The sequence below is a fragment of the Trichogramma pretiosum genome, unplaced genomic scaffold, assembly GCF_000599845.2.
Source record: "Trichogramma pretiosum strain Unisexual culture from Peru unplaced genomic scaffold, Tpre_2.0 scaffold51, whole genome shotgun sequence".
Taxonomy (NCBI): Eukaryota; Metazoa; Arthropoda; class Insecta; order Hymenoptera; family Trichogrammatidae; genus Trichogramma; species Trichogramma pretiosum.
In genome coordinates this window covers 1,293,587-1,315,718 of record NW_019641226.1, presented here as the reverse complement: position 1 = coordinate 1,315,718, position 22,132 = coordinate 1,293,587, and the positions used below count along the sequence as shown (strand labels likewise).

Here is a 22,132-nt window from a genome sequence, read left to right as displayed (position 1 = left end):
TGTCATGTGCATTCAAATAATTATGTACATTCGTGCTAGCCTGTGTGCCTCATCATCATAATGTTTAAAAATAAAGTGACAAGGCTTATTAATTAATTTTCATCATTTGATACAAATCAAATATATCTATCAATTAGTTCGACAGCTAATATAAAAATTTGCTTACAACAATGACGGAAATGATTTGATTTTAATAATGGGTCATGCAAATTGTATCGCGTTAAATCTGATGTTTTAGATATTCTATTGATACGGAAATTGAACTGTCACTTGCGACTGATGAAAGAACAAAGGCTTATTTTATCACTTGAATTTTTTTATAAATATAAAATTTTTTTTCAGAGTTTACACGAACCCATAAAATGTATAAATCAAAAATATTTGGAAATATTTCCACCCAAAGTTGCTTTTCACAGATGTACTAAGGATTCAAAGCTAATGAGAAATTTTGCAAAAATTCGTGAAGATCATTGCCTCCCATTCATGTAATAATTGATAACAACCTTTCAATTAATTGTAATGGTTAACTTAAGTAAAACAATATAATCGTTGCTATAATGCCTCATTCGGTAAAAAGTATTTTTATTCATCGGTATTGTCTAGTTCAACAAAAACTAAAACTATTTTTGAAACGTTTATAATGCTTTTTCACATTAAGTTTCCTGAATTGACGCTGCAAGGATTCAAGGGTGCGAAAATCGACCTCTCATTTAATTGACAATTTGAGAGTGAGAATATGTTGTGAAAAAATAAAAATGACTACACATGAGTGCATCGTGAAATGTGTCAAGTATTTTTGAAGTAAAAATTCTGGGCACACTCGTGCACGCACATTCACGGTCTCTCGCAGTCACGCGTAGCGTATACATATGTAAGAGTGCAATGTGCACGCGTGTGTGAGTGCGTGTGCGTGTGCGTGGGGCGCTTGTCGGGGCTTATGCACATATACATACCAAAGGTATAAGTATATATGTATGTAAGGTCGGATAGAGAGAGAGCGTCAGGGGAGCAAGGGCTGAAAGGGTCGTGAACTAACAGCCACAGGTTGCACGCACACAGGGAGCCAGCAGCAGCAACCCCCCGCGCTCACTCACACGCGCCAAGCTCTGCGCGAGCCAGTCCGATCGAAGCCATTCCCAATGTCGCGTCTGTGTGCGTCTATAGCTTCGTGTGTATATACAGCGACGTACACAGCTACGCATATTACGAGGCGCCACGCCGACTGCCGCTGCTACTGCCGCTCTTTACGAGGGTGGCTGCCTGACTTCCCTGCCCCTGCCCGCCCGCGTGTGTCTACCACGCAGCAGCTAGCTCTCTCGCTGCGAGGGTGAGTCGAGCTGCTACTAGATGCTCGCTGTCGATGTAGTCTGGACTCACAATGATGAAGATTTTCGCTGCATAAAGCGTCTAAATTTGTTCATGTCTAACGATGTTTTGGCCCTCTTCGCCAAACCCGATGAGAGCCTCGTTATAAAATTAATTTGGCTCTTTTTAACTGCTTCGCGCACTGGAAAATTAACTTTGTAAAACACGCTTAATTATTACACTTTTCGAGCCTATTGTGCCTACGAGAGTGTCTTTTTTCTCCATACATGCGTAATTAAATCTTAAGCCTCTCCCAAACAAAATCATTACTTGATTATTTGTTTTGAAATTTTCTTTTATCAGGAAAAGTAATGTAAAGAATTTCGCCCGATTAACGATTTCTGATAAGAAGAATTCATAGAATCATTTTGCATACAATCGAGTTTATTCCAGTCGTTTGAAAAAAATAAATCATACGCGATGAAAAAAAATCATGTGATTTATGTCTATGAATTTTGAAATCTTGGAAGCATGAAAAATGAATTTTTGTGTAAAACTGAGATTGCTATGGTTCATTTTATTCAGAAGCATTTATACACAATTAACTAACACTTAATGATCGACAGATAATTTTAATACAGAGAAGAATAAAAAAAATCTACTTTGATAAAAGTTTATCTCTAAGATAAAATCCCTCTCTCTTTCTTACATTCTAGCGAGCACCTAACATGACATCGCAAAGTGTCCGAGTGTAACAATACCTGATTTTCAAAGTGGATTCAACGAGTATCTGACATCGTTGGGCAGGCTTATTATTATTTTTCTTATTTTTGCAAGCCAACTAACGCAAAACAAACTCCAGCCATGCATGGGGTAAGGCTTTTCAGTCAAACTCGTTTTTCCGTATTTTTACTTTAAAATATTTCAGATGACATTTCATTTTGGCCTTCAAGAGACCATATTGTTTGACCAATGGGTAGTATCCGATCTATCTGGGGTCCTCGGGTCGGTCATCGGCATCATTATCCTGGGTATGATCTACGAAGGACTGAAAAATTATCGGTAATCAAACACTACAACTTCTTTTTCTTCTGTATTATCAACAAATATTATTTTTCAGCGAGTATCTCAACGTGAGCAAAGCAATTTACAAGCGCAAAGGAGAAACCGAATCAAGAGCGTAATTATACAATTTTATGCATAATTTTTCATTTATTTATCCGAATTTTACTATAAAGTCATTAATTTTGCAGAAAATCTATATTTTCAACGATTCACGTAGTGCAAACGATGCTACAAGGCGTCCAACTGATACTGGGTTACTTACTCATGTTTATTTTCATGACTTACAACGTTTACCTATGCATAGCTGTGGTAGTAGGATCAGTTTTGGGCTACTTCGTATTCTCATGGAAGTACGCAAGGTGTGACATAAGTGAATGCTGCTCGTGAGGCTCTAGAGTCTATCCGAAAATCAGTGCGTGTAAATGAACGTTTTATACTGTTGAAGTGTGTGTTTGAGGTTGTACAGTTTTGTGGCGTTCCATATGAGCCTACATTGTATATATAAATACAAAAGCTATTGCATTTAAACATGATTAATTTTGTTTTTAAATAAAAAATTGATATTGAATGTTAGAATTGTAAAAATGACCTTTTCTTCGCCATTGTCGATAAAAGTTATACCTACAGTAAAGGTGTGGTTGTAAAATAGATTTTCTCAACATATACATGTGTCAATCTCAATCATATTGAAAATCGAGTAATAAAAATTACAGAAGATCAAATAACACATTTATCAAACTCTAGAAATAGCGAAGCTGTAGATGCAGTAATACTAGCCATAGACTGCAACGATGAGACGAAATAGGACAAGGTATCTGTAATAGCGAAGTAGATGACAGCAAACAATTCAACCAATTAAACTACGGTAAATAAATACTTACGTATTTTTATTATACATTACAATTAAATAATTAATGCTAATAGACAATTCTAACAAGTGCATCAGCTCTTTTTTAAAAGTATATTCAACACCCTATAGATTTTATTTTAAAGTAATTCGAAAATATTAATTACATAATTTATCAAATCTTCGGCAAGAAATTGTCAGCATATTGGGTCTTTTTTAAGGGGGTAGTAAAGTTTGTAAAAAATTAATAAATTTTTTTGTTAGAAGCTGCTTAAGTACTTAGGGGGCAACAAACCGAATGCACCGCAGATTTTAAGAAAAACATTTATTATAGCCTCAAAAAAAAACTTTTGAAGACTGTATTATTTGTAACAATGAATTTGAAAGAAAAGTAACGAAAGCGCCGCTTTCGATAGAATTTGAATCGCGCTGATGTAGCATCGCGATAATGCGCCTCGTTCTATCTTATCTGCCAGGTCGCTCCAGATACGTGTTTATAAAGTCGTTGAATCGATCATTAACGTCAATAACGTCGTGCGCTCAGTGTCGTCGATTCCCCAAGATCTCAGCAGTGGCAAGAAATCGCGATGGATAACGTGTCGTCGAGCACAAGGAACATTTGCTGTGACAGCACCAGCAATGTACGATTCAGAACGACCGAGACCAAGAACTCCTTCCAAATTATTTTTGGCTGGGATAAATTCAATTCAGCATTTTTAGCAGTTCTGCTCATGGCTTTTGTACTATGGGGTGCTGTTTTTTTCAATTGTTACTCGCCTGCCATGAGTAACTCTACAGGAGGTCACGAAGGCCACGGAGGTCACGAAGGCCACGGAGGCCACGAAGGCATGGAGCATGGAGGCATGGAACATGAAGGTATGAATCATGGAGGCATGGAGCATGGAGAAATGAATCATGGAGGTATGGATCATGGAAGTATGGATCATGGAGGCATGGATCATGGAAGCATGGAACATGACATGAATCATGGTACGGAGCAAGGGATGGATCATGCTATGGATCATACTACGGGACAAGGCATGGGCCATGAAATGGGACATGGACTGGAGAGCCCAGAAATCCATACAATGGATCACAAAAGTATGGATCACAAAATTAATCATAGAATGGCATATTCATCCGCTTTTTAATTTAGAGAATTTGTAATTAAAACGTGAGTGATGTGCACTCATTCAGTTGTTCGAGGACGTAAAGAAGTACAAATTATTGTTCGATTATGCCTTTTACCACCTCATGGTGACATTTCAATAACTGTAAAAGTGTTTGTATAAAAGTACGTCAAAAAAAGAAAATATTGTAATTAACACGCTAATAAATTATAAAAATATCATTTTTCATAAATTCTCAATGTTATGGTTTTATTTTTTCAACGTACGTTGACTGAATTATAGAGGAAAAGGTGCGTTTTCTTGCGTCATTCTCAAATCGAAAAGCCGAGTTGTAACGCTTTAAAAAAGTTGAATCGTAATGGTGAGTCAAAAGTCGAGTATACGTTTTGCTTTTAACGAGGCAGCCGAGCGCGGACAATGAGGCTCGCGACGCGATGAGCGCGAGCGCAGTTTTGCATGCACGAGTCGCGCGCGCGCGAAACGTATTTTCTTTTAAGCTTTTCACATCGGGCGAACGCGCAGCTGGCGACGTGCAGCCTCTTGTTTAACGCGGCTTCAAGCGCGACTAGGGCGTACACGCGAAGAAAAAAGGGGTGACGCGAGCGATCTCTCACTCGTTGGAAGTGTGTCAAAAGTGCGAGTGAAATTAATTTCTCTTCGGGCGGGCGCGCGCGCTGTTTTTTCCATTCAGCACTTGCCAGGAGACGGGCTCGAGTGCGAGAAAAAAATTTTTGCTGCCTCGGTCATATTTTCTCGACGAATACATTTTTATCGATTGAATCTGTTCTCTTGAATAACTAAAAGGCCTGCACACGCTACATTTCTATTTTTCGCCTCTCTTAGATGTATCTGATCGCTTTGCTCTTGTAAAGTTTGAAGAATTTAGTTTAATGCAAAAAATATTCCCGTGCTCGGGTTTACGACTTGCACGTTCACTTGTTTTTCCCTCGGGCCCCATCATTGTGCGATAATTTTCGATTTCGACCGCGCGAGCTTTGAATAATCCATCGGACACCCATGAAAGTGCACGCATAAGCTAGCTACCTCGGCGCGGGCTTGCATGTCTGATAAATCTTGAGAAATATGTGTGCTACGTATGCACCGGAGGGCCTGAATAAGAGACCGAAGTAGCAAACTCGCGCTAGGCTTGCACGAGGATTTATATTTCGTTAGGGCAGTAACGTACGTCAGTTGCGAGCGTACGGGCGCTACGTGCTTCCACCTTCCAGGCCTTGTTTTAATTTATTCGGCGAAATTTTTCAAAGTTCAAAAACTATGCGCGATTCATAATTTTCCGGAAATAGTACTCACGAATTTCGGATGGTTATGTTAATCTTTTAAGCTCAAAATATTGAATTTAAATAAGAAAGAAGAAAACGTCAGTGATTTTTATACAGCACTCAAAAGGCGTTCGATCAAAAAAATCGTTGCTTATTCAAAGTCAAGAGCTCGATGTTGGGTAAACTGTTACTGGATATCTAACATTGATGTTCTATCGAACAAAAGCGAGGGGCAGTTTTTTGTTTTTCCCTATCGACTTCGATTCTTCAGTTTTAACGGCGAGTAATCGCTAGAAAGTTCAAGAATTATTTTTTAAGCAAGCTCGATCCTCGACTTTACAGCCGTGTAAAGTTGTCGGTATTGCAAAACTTTTTTCCACGTGCAATAAACCGAGCAAATATACGCTTATAAAGTTTCAGGTAAAATCCTATTCGTCCTGTTGCGTCTGCAAACGAATTTTTCATCCAAGTTTTTCTTGTTGGCTCATTCTCCGCGTGTTTAGACGAACTAACTTTTATTGCGTGGAAAAATGAAACAAAAAATGTAGAGTGCGTAAAAACACCAATAAAATGTATTTATTGTTTTTGTCCCTGATGCCAGTTTGCATTTTATTTTGCCAGTGATTAGTGGATGTAAAAGTAATTAATTAGCGCATAAATATTCTATACGTTTTTGATATTGTATATTATTATTGTTTAATGCAAAACAATTATGAGTAACCAGTTAAAAATATAATCAATTGTTGGCTTTTGAAGTAAATTAAAAAATTGTTAAAATCTTACATCGTGACTTTTGTGAAGCTTGTAATAACATGTTCTAATGTGTATTTCGACTGGTCGAAATCGATCAATTGTGTATCAAATATAATGCTCTGATCAGGTTAAATAATGTATTCAATTTTCAAAAGCTTATAAGGTACTCAATAAATCCATCAGTTATTTCATAAAACGTCTGTTATACCTTTTTTTGTTGGGATGCATTTGAAAATTTGAATGTAGAATGTATAAACGTTAATTTGATGAAATGAGAGTATATTGTGGCTCAATCTATGGAGAAAAATAAGAAAAGCACGTGAGCGATCGATGAGATCGGTACAAGTTCTTAGTTTTGCAGACAGGTGGCGCCCATTCAAAATATTCAACGCATTCGCTCATTATCCATCGACCTGCTGTGCAGCGGCGTAACTATTCAACTAGAAATCAAGGCATAGCCCTGGTAGGGACTCGGGCATCTCTTTCGCTCTTGAATGTAAAGTTCGCTGGATCAGCTTGGCCGCGTGAGTGGATTCTTTAGTTTTAATTGGCGCACGAACGACGACCGGTTGGCGTTGAAGCCAAAATTTATGTTCGGCAACGAGTAAATTCAGCCCATTTCAAGCACGCTCGTCCCGCGGCAGTCGATCCCGCGGAATAGATACCACCGCACCTCGCTTCTAGGACGCAGCAGAGAATTGAAGAAGTGAAGCCGCAGAGCCGAATCATCGTCATCATCAGTATTTCGTGACGTTGCCAAAAGCCGCGGCCCACCTACATATATTCGCTAACGGACAAAGATTGCATCACACTTATTTTAAGCGTCTGCTCGCGTGCATGGAATCTCGCCGACCTTATTTCCCTTTTCTTCGTTTCTTTTTTTGGTTTTCTGGCTCGAAAAATAAGTGTGAAAAAAGGGAGGCACTCGGTGTCGATCATGTAATGCGAAGGTGGCGGCTCGTCATGTACAGCCAGACCGAGCTCGAAAACTTCTCTAGTGCGCTGTATGCACGCCCCATTAGCGCCGATAAATGCAATGAAATTATTGCCAATTTGTCGATTTCCAAGACTAATGAAAGTACTCAACGATTTCGAATTTGAAAACTCATGTCAAGTTTTTATTCGCAATTTGTTGATCGATGTAAAATCACGCTAATCTTGAATAAAACATATTTCTAATGTACGACACAATTTAAAAGTATTACAAGTTACTTTAAAACCATCTTTAATTGCAGTCATTTTAAATCGCTCGATTGAGAAAACTTGAGAAATTTGCATCTAAAAAATTATATTTTATATTACATTAAAAGTGGCAAGCTGTTTATGAATAAATTAGAATGAATTTATACCATAAGTGGTCTGTTAAAACGACAAAAAGCTGCACATGCAAGTATTTCTTCACAAAGTTATATCTTCAACAGACGATCGAGAAAAAACCAACATATACTGGTTATAATATGATTCTCCTCTAGCGAGAAAACTTAAGTGTAGCAAAGTAGGGGCTCTGTTTATGTTAGCTTTTGTAATATTGTTTTTTCACGCTATCTTTACGTTTTTCCACTGATACAGAATTAAAGTACAGTTGGTATACACTTATATTGATCATCAACTTTTATGCATTACATATCACGTATTCAAGTCGAAGAGTGTATTTCGCGTGCTGTTACAAATGTATTCATGGATATATCGAACATGTATACAGAGAAAAGGAAATTCGAAAATATTTTAGGATTGTTTTCTCACATGTAAGCCCAAAAAGTGTCAAGATCTTAGATTTGTAGGCTAATAAGATAATTTTAACCTTTAAAACTGTAATTGATAGGTCTTTTTTTCAAGTTTCGTATGCATAAGCTTATGCAGTTCCAGTACCATGTGTATTGTGTACATGTGACATTAAGAATTGAAATCATATATGTTTCTTTCAGTAATTATTATCTTAAAGTAGCTTTAAGATTCCATTTTATATTTTCCTCTTTATTACTTCTTCACCTCAATATTAATTGCGAATGCTGGTAATTCTTTTATTTTCGACAGATAATGGTAGCTTGTTTTCTATAGTTTTGATACCCATGAAATTAATTCTTTAGCTAATTTTCGAAACTTTATATTTTAAATAAATAATTATTCAGCATTAATACTAATGAAATCAAGCAAGTTATGTCAAGTTTTCAGGCAAACTATCATTTTCATAAAATATTTGATATTGTTTGAATATTGTTAGAAATCAAATAGTTTCTAATCTGATAATTTAAAATCTAGTAGTTTGATTTTCCAAACTATCAAGTATTACTATACATTATCTATATCGTATTAAGTGTATACGATATTGTTAAATAGCATTTGCATTTATAAACAAAAATCATACTGGCGAAAATTAAAATATTGTTATAAAATGTATAGTAAAAAATATTTTAAGTTGACTAGGTCAGTAGAGTCGTGAGTAAGGCTTCTCTTAAATACCGATAATTATACCTATGGTTACAATAAATGTAGGCAATCACAAAACCAATATTTAAATTATAAGAATGAAAACATTAGTTTGCCTGAAAATGACGAGCTAATATATTTGATTCATTTAATATCATAGATTAGTAACAACTGCTTTAGAAGTAACAGTTTCGTGAATCGAAATAAGAAAAAATTTCATGGTTAGACATATTATAGAAGTTTGAGTATGACTTTGCCAAAGTCTTTCAATTTATGGCGAAGCAAGCTCTAAAAGTACTATGCATTTTCCTTCTCATTCTCTTTTTCTCTCTCGACTCGAGCGCAATAATTATATCGAAGATTGCGTAATGCAAAAGTATGAGGCTGATTTTGTTGAGTTCTTAACACATGTATAACAATGTAATAAAGAGAAAGAGGGCCTCGCCTTTCTATAATAAATATACATACTCGTGGGCTCAAGTCTTTTGCAAAGGAGAGCGGCGTGCAGGTCGAATATATACATGCAATCTACGTCGACCCATCTCTAGAGTGCACCTGTGGCAATGCCGCTCGCCGATAAATCTTGCAGCTATGCACGAATAAGAGTCATTTTTCTTCTTACGTCTATTTACAAGCTGTAAACTTATCCAGACGCGAGTCTTGGATACTTTGAGTATTGCGAGATTATGTCTGGTGTGCAGATGAGATTGTCAAGCGAGCTCAATCGTCCCAGCGACGAGTGTTAACGAGGACATTAGCAGCCAGCTTGCTCTTGCTATTCCACTTGAGCCTGTAAAGTCTTGATTATAATGCATATCTCATTTGACACTTTATAATCGTCGTTTTACCTTTGAATTTGGTCTCTTTGACAACGCAGAATTCCTTATAAGGGATATAATTTTGCTGACACTGGCACAAGTTGTCCTTGCACAAAGAGTGAAATGTTCCGCAATCTTCGTGCAAGTCGCACATGGTGTGCAAACCTGCAAAAAATTGGAAAAACTGAGCGAAAAGAGCTAAGCGAGCTGCGGTCGTTTTGTCATACGTACGCGCTTGTTTCTGGATGCAAAATAGCTGGTCTTCGCTGGGTCTGGACGATTCTTTGCAGTTGCACCTGTACCTGCCGCTGCTGATATCGCAGAACATTTCGGATCTCGGGTGGCAGGCGCAATCGAGATCATTGCCGCAGGTCTCGTTGTAGCGCCTCGTGACTCGGCATTGTTTTTCCGATCTGACGTAGTGCCGGTCCTCGTGGCAGTGACAAAAATCGTTCCAGCACTCGGAGAAGGCGATCGTGGCGTTGCACTGGTCGTTCGACGAGCGGCAGTCTATGCCGGTGTTCTTGTTACACGACGTGTCGAACAGCGCTAGTCGGACGAGTTCGAGATTACGATTGAGTTTACATAGTCTCGACGTAATCGTAAGAAAAAAATGTTAATCTACTTGTACGCTTGAAGGATCTCGTTGCCTGAAAAAATTTACTCGCTTCGAATGGAAGCTCCTCGGTGGAATTGGTCCAGTGGCAAACAGCATAGTCGTCTTGAGTGCCGTTGGAAGGATCTATATTGCAGGAGGACGCAAAAATCAGAGGTGCCAAGCAGATCAGCACCAAAACAGTCCAGAGCATTTTCATCTACTCGACACTTTGGGTTAACTTTTGTATAAAAGATGTAGCAAGCGTGCGGCACAGTTTGTGGCATGAACGCGCGACTCGTTCGCTTCTCTCGTCGAAGAATAACAAAGCGTCGTACGGGGCAAAGAAAGTAGCTACTCCCGGGACGCGTTATCGAGCTCGTGTTTAGGCAGTATCAACGGACAAACTGGCGCGCTAAAGAACGATAAACTTATCGCTTTGTCTCTTGCAGTTCTGCCAGCGAGCAATTATCTGATTGATTCGTCGCTCGATCACGGCACATAGCTCCGGCATAAAAAGTCGTGTCGGATAAACGCGATCGTGGGCTCTCGTTATTTCGGTGGCGCAGCTATGATGGAAATGCTCGTGTCCACGCCTCGAGGTACTACGACTGCATAAGCTCGCGTGTCCGATCATAATATACATACGTCATCGGACGCTTATCATAAGTCAAGCGATGCGCAGCACACCTGCCGCGGCTCGGGAGCTAAATGCAGCGGTCCGCCGACACGCCGTAACCTTGACACCATTGTGTCCGAAGCAGAGCCTAGAGGGCTGACGTCACGTCTGTCGTCACCGTGGCCTCAGAAAATGCAGCCGAGCGCAAAGGAAAAGGCGAAAAACTCCCTTCGCGTTCGATCGCGTGTCAAGCAGCAGTGGGAGCTGCGCGGCTAGCTTTTATCGCGATCGAAAGCCGCTGGCTGCGATGTTTTTTCCTCTCCATAGCAGCGAGGAGCCTTGCGCTGTGCCTGGCTAGTCCTCATCGATCCTCGCTTTATCGCGATCCTACGGACCTTTGGTGGAATTTCCTTTCCGCGCAAAACATTTTCGGTTTCTGACTAATGTACCAGTTTAAAATGTACCAAACGATACTTTTAGCTTTTATTTTTATGAAGCAATGGAAAGAAGCATATTATTGTCTGAATGAGTAACGCTTTTCCCTCATTAAGACGGGCTTTTATAGGCGTCGAGGCACAAATCGGTATTTTTCCTACATCCATCGATATCGTAGCGTTGAAAAAAAATGCTCGTGCTGTTTGTACGTGAAATATTAAACGAGCGAAGCAGGGATTCACGAAATTGCGATTTAATTGGAAATGCACGATTCATGATAATGCTCGACCTTAGTATTTTATTTTTGGTAAACGAGAATACACTTTATTTACGTCGATAGAAAACTCCAGCGATCGGGTACTGTCTTTCCGTATATACATTTACATCAAGATATTCATTTTATGATCAATGTAAATTCGATATACAAGAAATGACAGTTTTAATAGTAAGTCATCATCGAAATAGCGTGAACCACGATTACCAAGGTGCATGCGAATTTAGAGAACTGTACCATGTGGCTGCTGCTACGTCCTGAAAAGCGCGAATAATTTCATTCATGAATGGAAAACGCGATGAAAAAAAAAGAGAAATTTTATTAAAAACTTACTTGTGGGTATGCACCTGGTGCCATGAACTTTTCTGAAATAAGGGCGACAGACACAATGATTCATGGGGCACCATGAATTATTTATCTTCTTGCAATCGTCATGGCATTCGCACATATCGTCGAGTTCTATGGGCAAAAAAAGAAAACATCAGAATCTAAAATGAGAGACGAGTTCATTCAACTTGATTGATGATACAAGAACGATTTCCCACCTGGATATGCCAATCGACAGAAAAGCCTGTCTCGGCTCACTATCAAGGGCCAAGGACAATCGCAAACCGAACGCTTTCCCGGGCCCTGTTTTTCGCAGCGCATCTGCGAGTCTATGTGGAACAAGCACTGAACCGGATTGTAACAAATCTGGTTGAATCTTCGCGTCTGGACGCAGCCGCGGTAGTAGGGCGTCCAGTGATAGCCCTCGTGGCACCGGCAGAAGCCATCCTTGCACGTGGTTCCGGGTACCATCTCATGGCACCAATTTTCGAACAAAACGGCTTCGTCGCACCGTATGTTGGTACTCTCGTCCCCTGAAAATTTCGCATCTTGTAAAAGCCCCCAAAAATTGGACGGCAAACGATTGTGTTATTGATCATAACTTACCGTTGACTGATAAGCTCAACGTGGACAGGAGGATGAGGCAAATAAGTGCAGGGATATTTTTTTTGTCAGTCATCTTGGATTCGTCAGTGCTTGCGTCAAATTTTCGTTGACCAAATCAACTCGTGTACATAGACTCGGAGAGCTCGTTACGCAATGAGCGCTTCGAGCTACGATATTGTTGACACTTTTATGTGGGCAATTTGAGCTATTATTGTCAAATGTAAACATCGATTTCAAAATTAAGAATGAAGAAAACATTTATTTTTTCGCACTTTTCTTATGACAAATTTAACAAATTTATTTCAAAATACTCTCATAGTACATACAAAGTGAATAGCGATACGAGTATAGCAGCCCACAACTGCTCGAGAGAAGTCGCACCGTCCTCTGTAAAAAAAAACCCGTAAATTTTCCAAACCTCCAAAATTAACATTCGAAATTGACTCACTGCAGTCGTTGTCTATTTGCTTTTTGCCCGGCGGACATTTGCACTTATGTTCGGGCGAACACTCGGCCTCGGTGCTCGGGGCGAAACACTCATCATTTCTCCAGCACTCCTCGCCCAACCCTACGACGCGAGATAGATATAACAATTTTGAGTATCGGTTTCATCTTATGGATAGCTTACACTTCATCCTAAGACAGGAGCCGCTGTCCACGTGGAAGTAGTTCTTGTCGCAGCGGCAACGGCCATGTGCGTCCGTAGTCTTGTTGGCAAAGTGGCAGACGGCATTTTCCAACTTTTTGTTGCATTGAGTATCGTAATGGCAAGTCTCGTTGTAGTTAGAGGCTGAAACGATGACAAATCGCACGATTAATGACTTTTTGAACTTTCACGATAGCCTTTGGCACTTACTATGGATACACTCGTGTTCCTCCGGATTCGGAACGAAATCGTCCGGGCACTGGCACGTCTTTTTCTTATCGTCCAAGCGACACACTGCTCCTTTGAACATGCAATTTTCGTCCTCTTTGCACTCGTAATTTAAATCTGTTATCCCAATCGGTAGTGATTTAATCCCAGATTTTGCCAATAAATGTAAATAAAAAATTGTTGTACGTTACGTGCTAGACAGGTATTGTTGATCAAAGTATAACCAGTCGAACATATACACTTATTGAAAGCACAGGTAGAGAAAGGTATATGACAGTGCTTGTCCTTTTCGCAATACTCCTCCATTTCTAAATGCAAAGTTTGAGTAACAATCCTAAAATGCGATCAGCCAAAAAAAAAAAAAAAAATGAAAAAACTCACTTGGCTCGTTGTTGATGCAAAACTTTGCATTCTCGCTCAATTCGGAGTTTTCCGGGCACGAACAGGTCTTGATTGACATATCGTCTCTTTTCAAGCAAACGGGCTTGGGACTGTTTTTGGGCGCTAAGCAGTCATTGTGACCTTCGCATTTATCGTTGAAATATTTGATCACCCAACAGAATTGTTTTTCTTCCAAGAAACGCGTCCCATTCTCGCACAAACAGTTTCGAGTTTTCAGATCGCACGTCGATTTCGGTCCATAGAGCTGGCATTGCTCGTCGTGGTCGCACGATCCACCGTTCACGGCCGCGACTGAAAAATCATTTTAATCTTGCTTCTCTTCCCGATCGATTTGATATAGCATGTACTCACGGTCCACGCACTCTCGATTGTTTTTCAAAGCTGCCTTGAAAGCGGGACACGTCCACTGCGAGTCTTGGCAATAGGCCCCGAATACTTTTCGCTGTTCCTGGAACGACGTGTTGGAGCAACCCCCGCCGATTTCTACGGAATTATGAATTATTTCGACGCTTCACTTATGACTTTGAGCAATGAACAAAATGATTTACCAGGTATGCATAGCTTCATATCGGAAGTGGGGAAAAATTCACGTCTGCACTTGCACTTGTTGTCAACGCCGCAGTAGGAATCTTCCAGAGTTCTAGCACAGTCTTCGTGCGAAGTGCAATTATCCCCGACTTTTGTTCCACCGTTTACTGGAATATAATCGTATCTAGTTACAGCTCTGAATTCGGCCTTATGGACCTCTGGACGCTGATCGGTTTTCTTTTCGGTACACCTGTTTTCGATGCACTTTGATTTCTCAAAAGACATGCAATCGTCGTTTACCAAACAATATTCGTGCGGCTCTGAGGAAAATATAACGTTAATGCTTTTGGAGATGAAAATTTGCGAGTTCGGATCGACGCGTTATTACTTGTAACATTTCTCCGACAGGTGCTGTATTCGCGTTGGTAATAATTTTTGCTGCATTTGCAGATTTTTTCTACGGGATCGCAATTGACCGATCCATATTCAGCGTGAACGAAGCAGTCTTCGTGTCTATCGCAAGATTCGCCCAGTTCTAGAAGAGAGTTCATGTAATTAGGAAATGTGGAATATTTTGTTTCGATGCCTTACTCTTTGTAAAATGGCAGTAGCCGCGCAAGTAGTGATAGTCTTTCTTGCAAATGCAGAGTCCGTCGTCGCATAAGCCACCGGCCCCGAGAAATTCCGAGCATTGGCGGCTGTCGGTGCATGTGTCATTGTAGCCGCTTGAGACTTGAGTCATACGACAAAATAAACAGGTTTTATTATTTTCGACAAATCCATGACTTACATACTTACTCGTGGATAGTAAGGAAAACTTGACTTACTTTGCAAGCATTCAGTTTGCGAACCGTCGAGTACGAAACCCTCTTTGCATTTACAAAGCTCCTCTTTCTTATCGCATTCGGAATTGACTGTTTTACATTCGAATTCCAAGGTTACATTACAAGTCGAGTTAATTAGTCCTGCTGCGTCTGCATTAAAAAAAAAGTATCATACTGATATTTTAAATCGTCGCTTTGATTTAAAAAATATTCAGTTACCATCGGCCACAGTTGCAGATACCGAGAGTAAAGCTACTAAAATTACAGAGACGCCTTTGATGAAATCGAGCATCTTTCATTACGCCAATTTTATCAGCTAATGGACAAATTCGTTTATTGAAAACACAAGCAAGACTGAGAAGAAAAATTTCGATACATGCGCTCGAGAAATCAAACACGTCCTCGTGTTATCTCTTTTTGAAACGATAACATTTATAGAGATTGCACATTGTTAATCAGCTGATTATCTAATCTTTTGCATCTATTTTAGATAGTCACAAGAAATTTCACCACAAGCAACAAAGGTCTTATTGATCATGAAAGAAATTATAAAAATAATCGGTTGTCCATTTAATATACAAAAATTTTATTAGCAACAAACATTTGTAAATTCAAGCTTATCCAAATTGAGATCAGGTTGTTTTTATCGCGTTCTCATTTTGGTCGACAGTCGTCACCAACTTGCCGGGCATTAAAATCGCAGCGGCACACACCATTCATGCAGACAGCTGCCTCTGTTTTGGTCACACATTCGCTCCTCATTTTGCATTTTTCACCGAGCTCTGAAAATCATATATTAATGCGTTACTGTAACGTAACAAAAAATTTTAGACGAATAAACACTCAACTTTTTATCTTGAAGCAACGACCATTTTTGTGATAGAATGACTCGAAACATTTGCAGATTCCTGTTTCCTCGTTTTCCTTAAGATGGCAATAGGAATTGTCAGTCTGTGCATTACATTGTTTATCTTTGCTGCACTCTTCATTAATTTTTTTTTCTAATAAGAAAAAGATCATAATATTAACATCAATTAATGGCACCCCAATTTCACCAATGAGAATTTATTTTTCTTACTCCTTAAGCAAGCCAAATTGTTCTTAGCAGGTGTGTAATTATCTGCACATTGGCAATTATCGTTTTGACAAACTGAATTTACTAGTTTACATTCGTCGTCTTTCGAGCAATCCGCTGATAAACCTATATAACAAGAATCAAAGCTGAAAATTCGAGCTTCAAATAAAATAACAAGTCTTTACCTCTTAAACAATTTCCATTAAATTCAAAGAAATTTTTCTTGCAAACACATTTATTTTTCTCACAAACAGCATCTTTTTCAACTGAATTTATACATTCGTCGTCTTTCGAGCAATCCGCTGATAAACCTATATAACAAGAATCAAAGCTGAAAATTTGAGCTTCAAATAAAATAACAAGTCTATACCTCTTAAACAATTTCCATTAAATTCAAAGAAATTTTTCTTGCAAACACATTTATTTTTCTCACAAACAGCATCTTTTTTGCCTGCGCAATGTTCATCCTTGCCACAATAATGACCGAGTTCTGAAAAAAATTATTTTAAAATTGGACAATACAGTTAAAGAATGTGCAAAAAATCAATCGAATTACCCAAGTTGTCGTCGATGCAAAAACCGCCATCATCGCTGACGTGTGAACCTTTCGGACACTTGCAACGCCCGTCGCACAAGGGTACTTTGTTACCACCTGCTACAACGCACTCATCTTTTGTGTTGCAAGTTTCGCCTAAGCTCCTACTCAAATGGCAGTATTTTTTATTTAATAAATGCGAACCTTTGGAGCAGGAACACTTGTTGTCTATGCATTCGGTATTTGGACCAAACAAATGGCACTGCTCCGACGTCTTACATTTGCCACCAAAATTTTGTACAGCTAAGAAAATATTTAAAATTTCACCAATGAATAAATGAAATAAAAAGCTGGATATCATGAAATATACCTTTGTCGCATGATTGTTTACTTCTCGACGGAACTTGGTCAATCGGACAGATCCACGTGTTATCTACGCAAAGGGAGTTGAGCACGCTTGACTCATCGGGCTTCGAATTGCAACCTTCGCCGATTTCTGTTGAGTAAAAAATTATGAAAATCCAGTTTCATATCGGAAATTTGTGTGAGTCTTACCGGGCACGCACCGCTGGGCATCGCTCGAGGCGTAAAAAGCCCTTTTGCAGATGCAGACTTTGTCCAAGCCACATTGAGAATTTTTGATCGATTTGCAGTCAGCATCTGACTCGCAAGCTACGTCGACTTTTACAGGACTCGGTTTTGCTTTTTGGTCCTTTGGAGGAGGCGTCACTGGGGTCGGTTGGCTTGTGCTATTTGTAGTTTTATCACTGCATTTCTTATCAGATTCGTTGCACTTATAATCTTTTCCGCAGTCTTCATCCACCCAACACTTTTCGCCTAATTTTTGTCTCCTGCGGCAGTAAATGTAGTCTATTGCGTAAAATCCCTCTTGGCATTGGCATTGATTTTTAACACAACGTGCAGAAACAGGATCGGGGAAGCCGTTGCATTCTTCATCAAAGGAACAGGTTTCGTAGAGGCCTGCCAATAAATGTATAGTGAAAAATTATGTCAACCGATATTGAGCGGTGGCGATTGATTCAACGGCTCAGCGCAAATGCGATCCTACCTTTGGTTCTGTAGCAATAGCCGTGCAGGTAATGAAATCCACGTAAGCAAGCACAGTGGCCATTTTCGCATGTTCCACCGGTCAATAGAAATTTCGAACACTGAACGCTTTCTTCACAAATGTCGTTGTAGCCAGTAGCAACTAGAAATAATAATTTTATAGTCGACGCTTCAAATATCTTCTTGGAATTCGCTTTTGCGTGTATTTTTCACTCGACTTTTCTCATACGCTCAATTTGCCGACAAACATTGTAAACATATTTACCTTTTAAGCACTTGGTTCCTGTAGCGCTGAGGATGAATCCACTTGGGCACTGGCAAACTCCTTCCTGGCAGAGGGCATCTTTCATCGGACAATCCTTCGCCTCGGTGCAAAAATACTTGCTTGGTACAGTGACTGGAAAAAGCAGAGAACATTCTTAGTTAGTGCACAACAACTTTTTCGTTTTCGTGAGAACTAGTTGGCTGCTTCGGGGGGGCTCGCTGTGCACTTTGCTCGCCGTTCGATCGTTTGACAATTTTTTAGAAAACGACCTATCTCTTTACAAAGCAATCGCAGTCCGAGGATCGAGGTCACGTTTCCGAAGCGAAATCGCGACTTGTCACTCTCTTCGGGAACGAGCATATAATCGTGGAAAAGCTTCGTCTACTACATCAGTGGATGATTTCAATCTCAAAAATCGAGCTCGTTACCATGGACGAAAATTCAAATTACCATGGGCAAAAGTTCCTCCGAGCGTTAAGAAGGCGATTAACGGAAAAATAAACTTGTCGGCGGACATGATCGTGCTGGCGTTTAAAACCGATAACTGCCTGTTCACCTGCCGCTCGTCCGACTCACTAGCCTGAATAATCAATGAAATCTACTAGTAGCTACCTCGATAATATGTTATCATTTTTTTTTTTATTTTTTGATAAATTTTTTTGATGAATAGGCCTAGTTTTATTATATGTAAAATGATCTCAATATCCGCTCTCGCTTTATCAGCTACGCAGTTGATTGCGAAAATTGAAATTTCGCGTCGCTGATCATTATCGAATAGAGTTGGTAATTACAACAGATTTCGTAGCTAGCTCGAATGGAATTATAGCCTAGATCGAAGCGCTTTATAAGCGTAAACTATCGCGACTTGTTTTAAAACTGATAAAACCGCGATCTGCAAACATTTTATGCAATGCCTCTTAACACTTCATAACGATTTGATAATAATTTCGTTGCATGTGCATTAAACTTCGTCGTTGCAGAAATTGCATCATTTTGGCAAAAGTAAATTGAAAAAATATATTCACCTTTGGCATTCGGTTATTTTTATGATGCGTCTTTCTTCTACTTGATTAGCGGGAAAATCACTTTGATTTCATTCTCGGTAATACCCATCGTTTTAATAGTCAAACTATCAAAATATCCGAACTTTTTATCATCTTGGAATTACAAAACAGCCAAGAGATCTCGTCATTTTTCCCCCCTAGAAAAGAGAATTTTTAATTAAAACCAGGCGATTCCGAGAGCCCCGCAAACGACACCAGTTATAAATATGTATATGTGTATGAACGTATACTCGATATATTTCGAGTGTGAAAATTGCGATTCGCATCGATGCAAGCATGACCCAAGACAGATAAGAATTTGACCTAATGGAGTATGACCACATATGAGCGCGTATGAGAAGCGACTATGACACTCTCTGACACACAACAAAACATCTGCTCGGCCGAGCAGTAGCCAACAGTTTCAGTTTAACAATCAAAGATGAAGGAGCAGTGGAAGAGGCTTGATACCGATGGTAAGCGAAAGAAAAATACACGTCGATTGGCGGCATACGTACACAATTGACGCTCTGCAACTCGTCAATCAATTTTTATTACGTGACGCGTATTTAATCATACTTGTGCTATTCGCACTTTACTTTTTATAATTGAAATGACAATTTTTTATCTTTCGAGTGCACAGAGAGATATACTTTTTCGTGTACGCTTCAATTCACTTTTTTTCCTCTTTGGAATATCATGCAATTTTGCGAACATAAATATACAACCACGGCACAAAATTGTGATCCAACGAATCGATGCTTCTTTGTCTTTATATTCATGTTTTTATAATTGTTAAAAAATTTTATTTTACCAAATAAAGAACCTATTGATGTGCAGTGTGTGCAAGACAAAACTCGACGAAAAAACATCAACTAATTTTTGAATGTTGTGCGGGAAAAATGTTCTTACATCGTTGATAATGTGACGTATTTGTCGCTGCGTCTGTGTATTATATACATGCATAAGTATCATGCGATTTCGAACTTTTCTGATGATATGTTGCAATCGCCAATTCACAAACATACACATAGTTGATGCTTACTGCGCAGTTTAATTCCATTTCGTCACTCGAAGCAAAGAAATTGCTCTGATTATGGTAATTATTTTTCAGCCAAATTACTTGTGAACGTGAGTGAGGGTGGACATGTGCCCATCAGCATCCAAGTGCCTTACCAAGCTCTCGGGCAACCTCGAGACGACTGCTGCAAAAGGACACTCCTTACTTTGAGACTATTGATACTTTTGGTATTGCTAGGCTTTTCGAGCTGGCTACTCATTTCGACATATTACAATTATCATTTATTGGTTGACACTGACAAAGATGTAGCTGTGAGTAAAGTACCTTTTTTCAATAGCGAAAAACAAATAATAGCCTTTAGAAACGAAGTCTTGAACTCTTTGGCAAAGAATGATGAAAAATCTAGTCCAAAAATCATTGTGCAGGAAGAATATCCGACCGATGATAATGAACCGACGTCTTTCATTGAAAAAATAGTTGCAAAACAAGCGATACCAGTTGACGTCAATATAATTGTTGACGGATCTTTTGAAAAAGATGCAGTCAATTCTCACGAAAGTCACGAGGAAGCCAACGAAAGTGAAACAAGCGACAAGGCAGATCACGACAAACTATTTCATATTTTGACAGCGGAAATTCCCGTCGTCGAGGTGGAGGACGTTGATTATTACACCAAGACGGAGGGCGAGGACGAAAAGAAAAATGAGGAGAAAAGCGTGGACGAGGTGGACCGATCGATGCAGTCCAGCGAAGACGACCACCAAGCTATTAGCTGGCTCGATGCTCTCGATCAAACGCTCAATTTTTTGAGCGAATTTGAAAAGGACGACGATGTCCCAGACTCCGAGAACTCGAACGAGGAGGCGAATAGCAGTCAAAACTCTCGAGAAAAACATACGGATGCGTCTTCGATCGAGACTCAATTCGCGCAGGTGCACACGAATTACGAGACTAGCGGAGTTCCAACGAGCCAGTCAGCCGAACAAGACGTCACGCTTCTTCGTTACGTGGCTAGACATTTGGAACACATCGTTGGCAAAAACAGCCAACTGCTCGTCTGGTACTACGAAAACAAAAATGACAAGATATTCGCTGACAATCCTTGGGACGTTCGCCGACAAGCGGCCGAATTGTTGTACAGCGACGACATCACCACTTACAGCAAGTCCTTCGAGACAGTTTGGAAACTCATTCAGTACTTGAATTTGGAGGAAGGATCGGATGCGGCCATCGAAGAGTACATCGTCAATAGGCTCAGGACGAAGCAGCACATGTTTTACACGCTGTACGAGAAACAAGTTTACGACGATCAAGAGATAGCTCTCTTCATTCAGGGCATCAATACAATGGAGCTGAGGAATATCGGCACGCCTCCTGCGACACAGGCCACCCCTTCGGAGGACAAAACTACCGAGAAGGACGAAATTGTCCCGCGAACGAGCGAAGATGACCCAGAACCAAAACAAACCACCGTCAGCTATTCGGAAACGGAAAATCCGGGTGACCTCGAGTTACGTACCAACGGAACGACTGATTATTCGGAACCCTACATGTCGCACCTGACTGCTGATAAAAATAGTGAAGAAGAGGCTGCTGATCAAAATAGTGAGGAAGAGGAAAAAGATATGAATGGTTTTCTCTCTATCTATGGTCACGACTACTTTTACGATTATTAATTTCAGCTCAGGATCGAAAGCTGCAAATGTAAAATATCTTGCGAGCGCATCTCAATTTGTTGTAATTTTCATTAATACTTTTATTATAATTTTAATGTTTCACTCATAGTCATTAGATCATAATAAATTATAGGCACATTAAGTTTGTCTTGTAAAAATCTCTGTATTAATTTGAACAAAATTTTAATTAATTGTATGTGAACGTTGTTGTGTATACAATTATTGAATAAATTATGAAACTTTAATTAACGCTATGTTTACCTATACGCAAAATATCAATTAATCTTATGACAATTCTTTAAAATACATGGAAAAAACTCTTATATTCATTATTTCTTGA

The 22,132-nt window shown here is 39.5% G+C and overlaps 5 protein-coding genes across 6 annotated transcripts; 3 read left to right on the top strand and 2 right to left on the bottom strand.

Annotated features, from left to right (window-relative positions):
- Positions 1-2,092: 2,092 nt before the first annotated feature.
- Positions 2,093-2,757, top strand: LOC106660513 (high affinity copper uptake protein 1-like). The gene is made up of 4 exons (XM_014383489.2): positions 2,093-2,178; positions 2,234-2,367; positions 2,426-2,485; positions 2,559-2,757. The coding sequence occupies exons 1-4, from the start codon at positions 2,170-2,172 to the stop codon at positions 2,755-2,757; spliced, it is 402 nt and encodes a 133-aa protein (XP_014238975.1). The 5' UTR covers positions 2,093-2,169.
- Positions 2,758-3,761: 1,004 nt separating this feature from the next.
- Positions 3,762-4,520, top strand: LOC106660247 (cold and drought-regulated protein CORA-like). Its single transcript, XM_014383178.2, has one exon. It carries the CDS (start codon positions 3,805-3,807, stop codon positions 4,366-4,368), a length of 564 nt encoding a protein of 187 aa, XP_014238664.1. The 5' UTR covers positions 3,762-3,804; the 3' UTR covers positions 4,369-4,520.
- A 4,738-nt stretch (positions 4,521-9,258) lies between these two features.
- Positions 9,259-10,745, bottom strand: LOC111693525. The gene is made up of 4 exons (XM_023458258.1): positions 10,251-10,745; positions 9,857-10,174; positions 9,656-9,790; positions 9,259-9,597 (listed from the first exon to the last, which is right to left on the bottom strand). Exons 1-4 carry the CDS (start codon positions 10,438-10,440, stop codon positions 9,518-9,520), a joined length of 723 nt encoding a protein of 240 aa, XP_023314026.1. The 5' UTR covers positions 10,441-10,745; the 3' UTR covers positions 9,259-9,517.
- Positions 10,746-12,315: 1,570 nt separating this feature from the next.
- LOC106660248 (fibrillin-1) lies at positions 12,316-18,901 on the bottom strand. Its single transcript, XM_023458253.1, has 25 exons — positions 18,503-18,901; positions 18,053-18,184; positions 17,789-17,929; positions 17,275-17,700; positions 17,090-17,215; positions 16,741-17,022; positions 16,555-16,674; positions 16,370-16,495; positions 16,188-16,310; positions 15,958-16,110; positions 15,791-15,891; positions 15,329-15,401; positions 15,113-15,259; positions 14,877-15,017; positions 14,674-14,820; positions 14,306-14,605; positions 14,109-14,240; positions 13,737-14,048; positions 13,547-13,663; positions 13,338-13,472; positions 13,110-13,271; positions 12,930-13,049; positions 12,808-12,868; positions 12,482-12,686; positions 12,316-12,408 (listed from the first exon to the last, which is right to left on the bottom strand). The coding sequence occupies exons 1-24, from the start codon at positions 18,567-18,569 to the stop codon at positions 12,551-12,553; spliced, it is 3,780 nt and encodes a 1,259-aa protein (XP_023314021.1). The 5' UTR covers positions 18,570-18,901; the 3' UTR covers positions 12,316-12,408; positions 12,482-12,550.
- Positions 18,902-19,462: 561 nt separating this feature from the next.
- On the top strand, positions 19,463-22,041 carry LOC106660400. 2 transcript variants are annotated; one of them, XM_014383352.2, is made up of 3 exons: positions 19,463-19,571; positions 20,210-20,427; positions 20,542-22,041. In XM_014383352.2, exons 1-3 carry the CDS (start codon positions 19,538-19,540, stop codon positions 21,790-21,792), a joined length of 1,503 nt encoding a protein of 500 aa, XP_014238838.1. In that variant the 5' UTR covers positions 19,463-19,537; the 3' UTR covers positions 21,793-22,041. The 2 variants fall into 2 exon arrangements, with proteins under 2 accessions (XP_014238838.1, XP_014238837.1); XM_014383351.2 differs by having other exon boundaries at positions 20,210-22,041.
- Positions 22,042-22,132: the final 91 nt, after the last annotated feature.

Coding starts and splice junctions, on each gene's coding strand:
- LOC106660513 (XM_014383489.2), top strand. Junction 2,368..2,425: donor GAAGGACTGAAAAATTATCG/GTAATCAAACAC, acceptor ATTATTTTTCAG/CGAGTATCTCAACGTGAGCA. Junction 2,486..2,558: donor GGAGAAACCGAATCAAGAGC/GTAATTATACAA, acceptor TTAATTTTGCAG/AAAATCTATATTTTCAACGA.
- LOC106660247 (XM_014383178.2), top strand. CDS start 3,805: ATGGATAACGTGTCGTCGAGCACAAGGAACATTTGCTGTGACAGCACC.
- LOC106660248 (XM_023458253.1), bottom strand. CDS start 18,569: ATGTCCGCCGACAAGTTTATTTTTCCGTTAATCGCCTTCTTAACGCTC. Junction 16,675..16,740: donor TTGCATCGACGACAACTTGG/GTAATTCGATTG, acceptor AATTTTTTTCAG/AACTCGGTCATTATTGTGGC. Junction 15,892..15,957: donor TCGTTGCTTCAAGATAAAAA/GTTGAGTGTTTA, acceptor TATGATTTTCAG/AGCTCGGTGAAAAATGCAAA.
- LOC106660400 (XM_014383351.2), top strand. CDS start 19,538: ATGAAGGAGCAGTGGAAGAGGCTTGATACCGATG. Junction 19,572..20,209: donor GAAGAGGCTTGATACCGATG/GTAAGCGAAAGA, acceptor ATTATTTTTCAG/CCAAATTACTTGTGAACGTG.
- LOC111693525 (XM_023458258.1), bottom strand. CDS start 10,440: ATGAAAATGCTCTGGACTGTTTTGGTGCTGATCTGCTTGGCACCTCTG. Junction 10,175..10,250: donor GAGATCCTTCAAGCGTACAA/GTAGATTAACAT, acceptor TCGTCCGACTAG/CGCTGTTCGACACGTCGTGT. Junction 9,598..9,655: donor CAAAGAGACCAAATTCAAAG/GTAAAACGACGA, acceptor AAGACTTTACAG/GCTCAAGTGGAATAGCAAGA.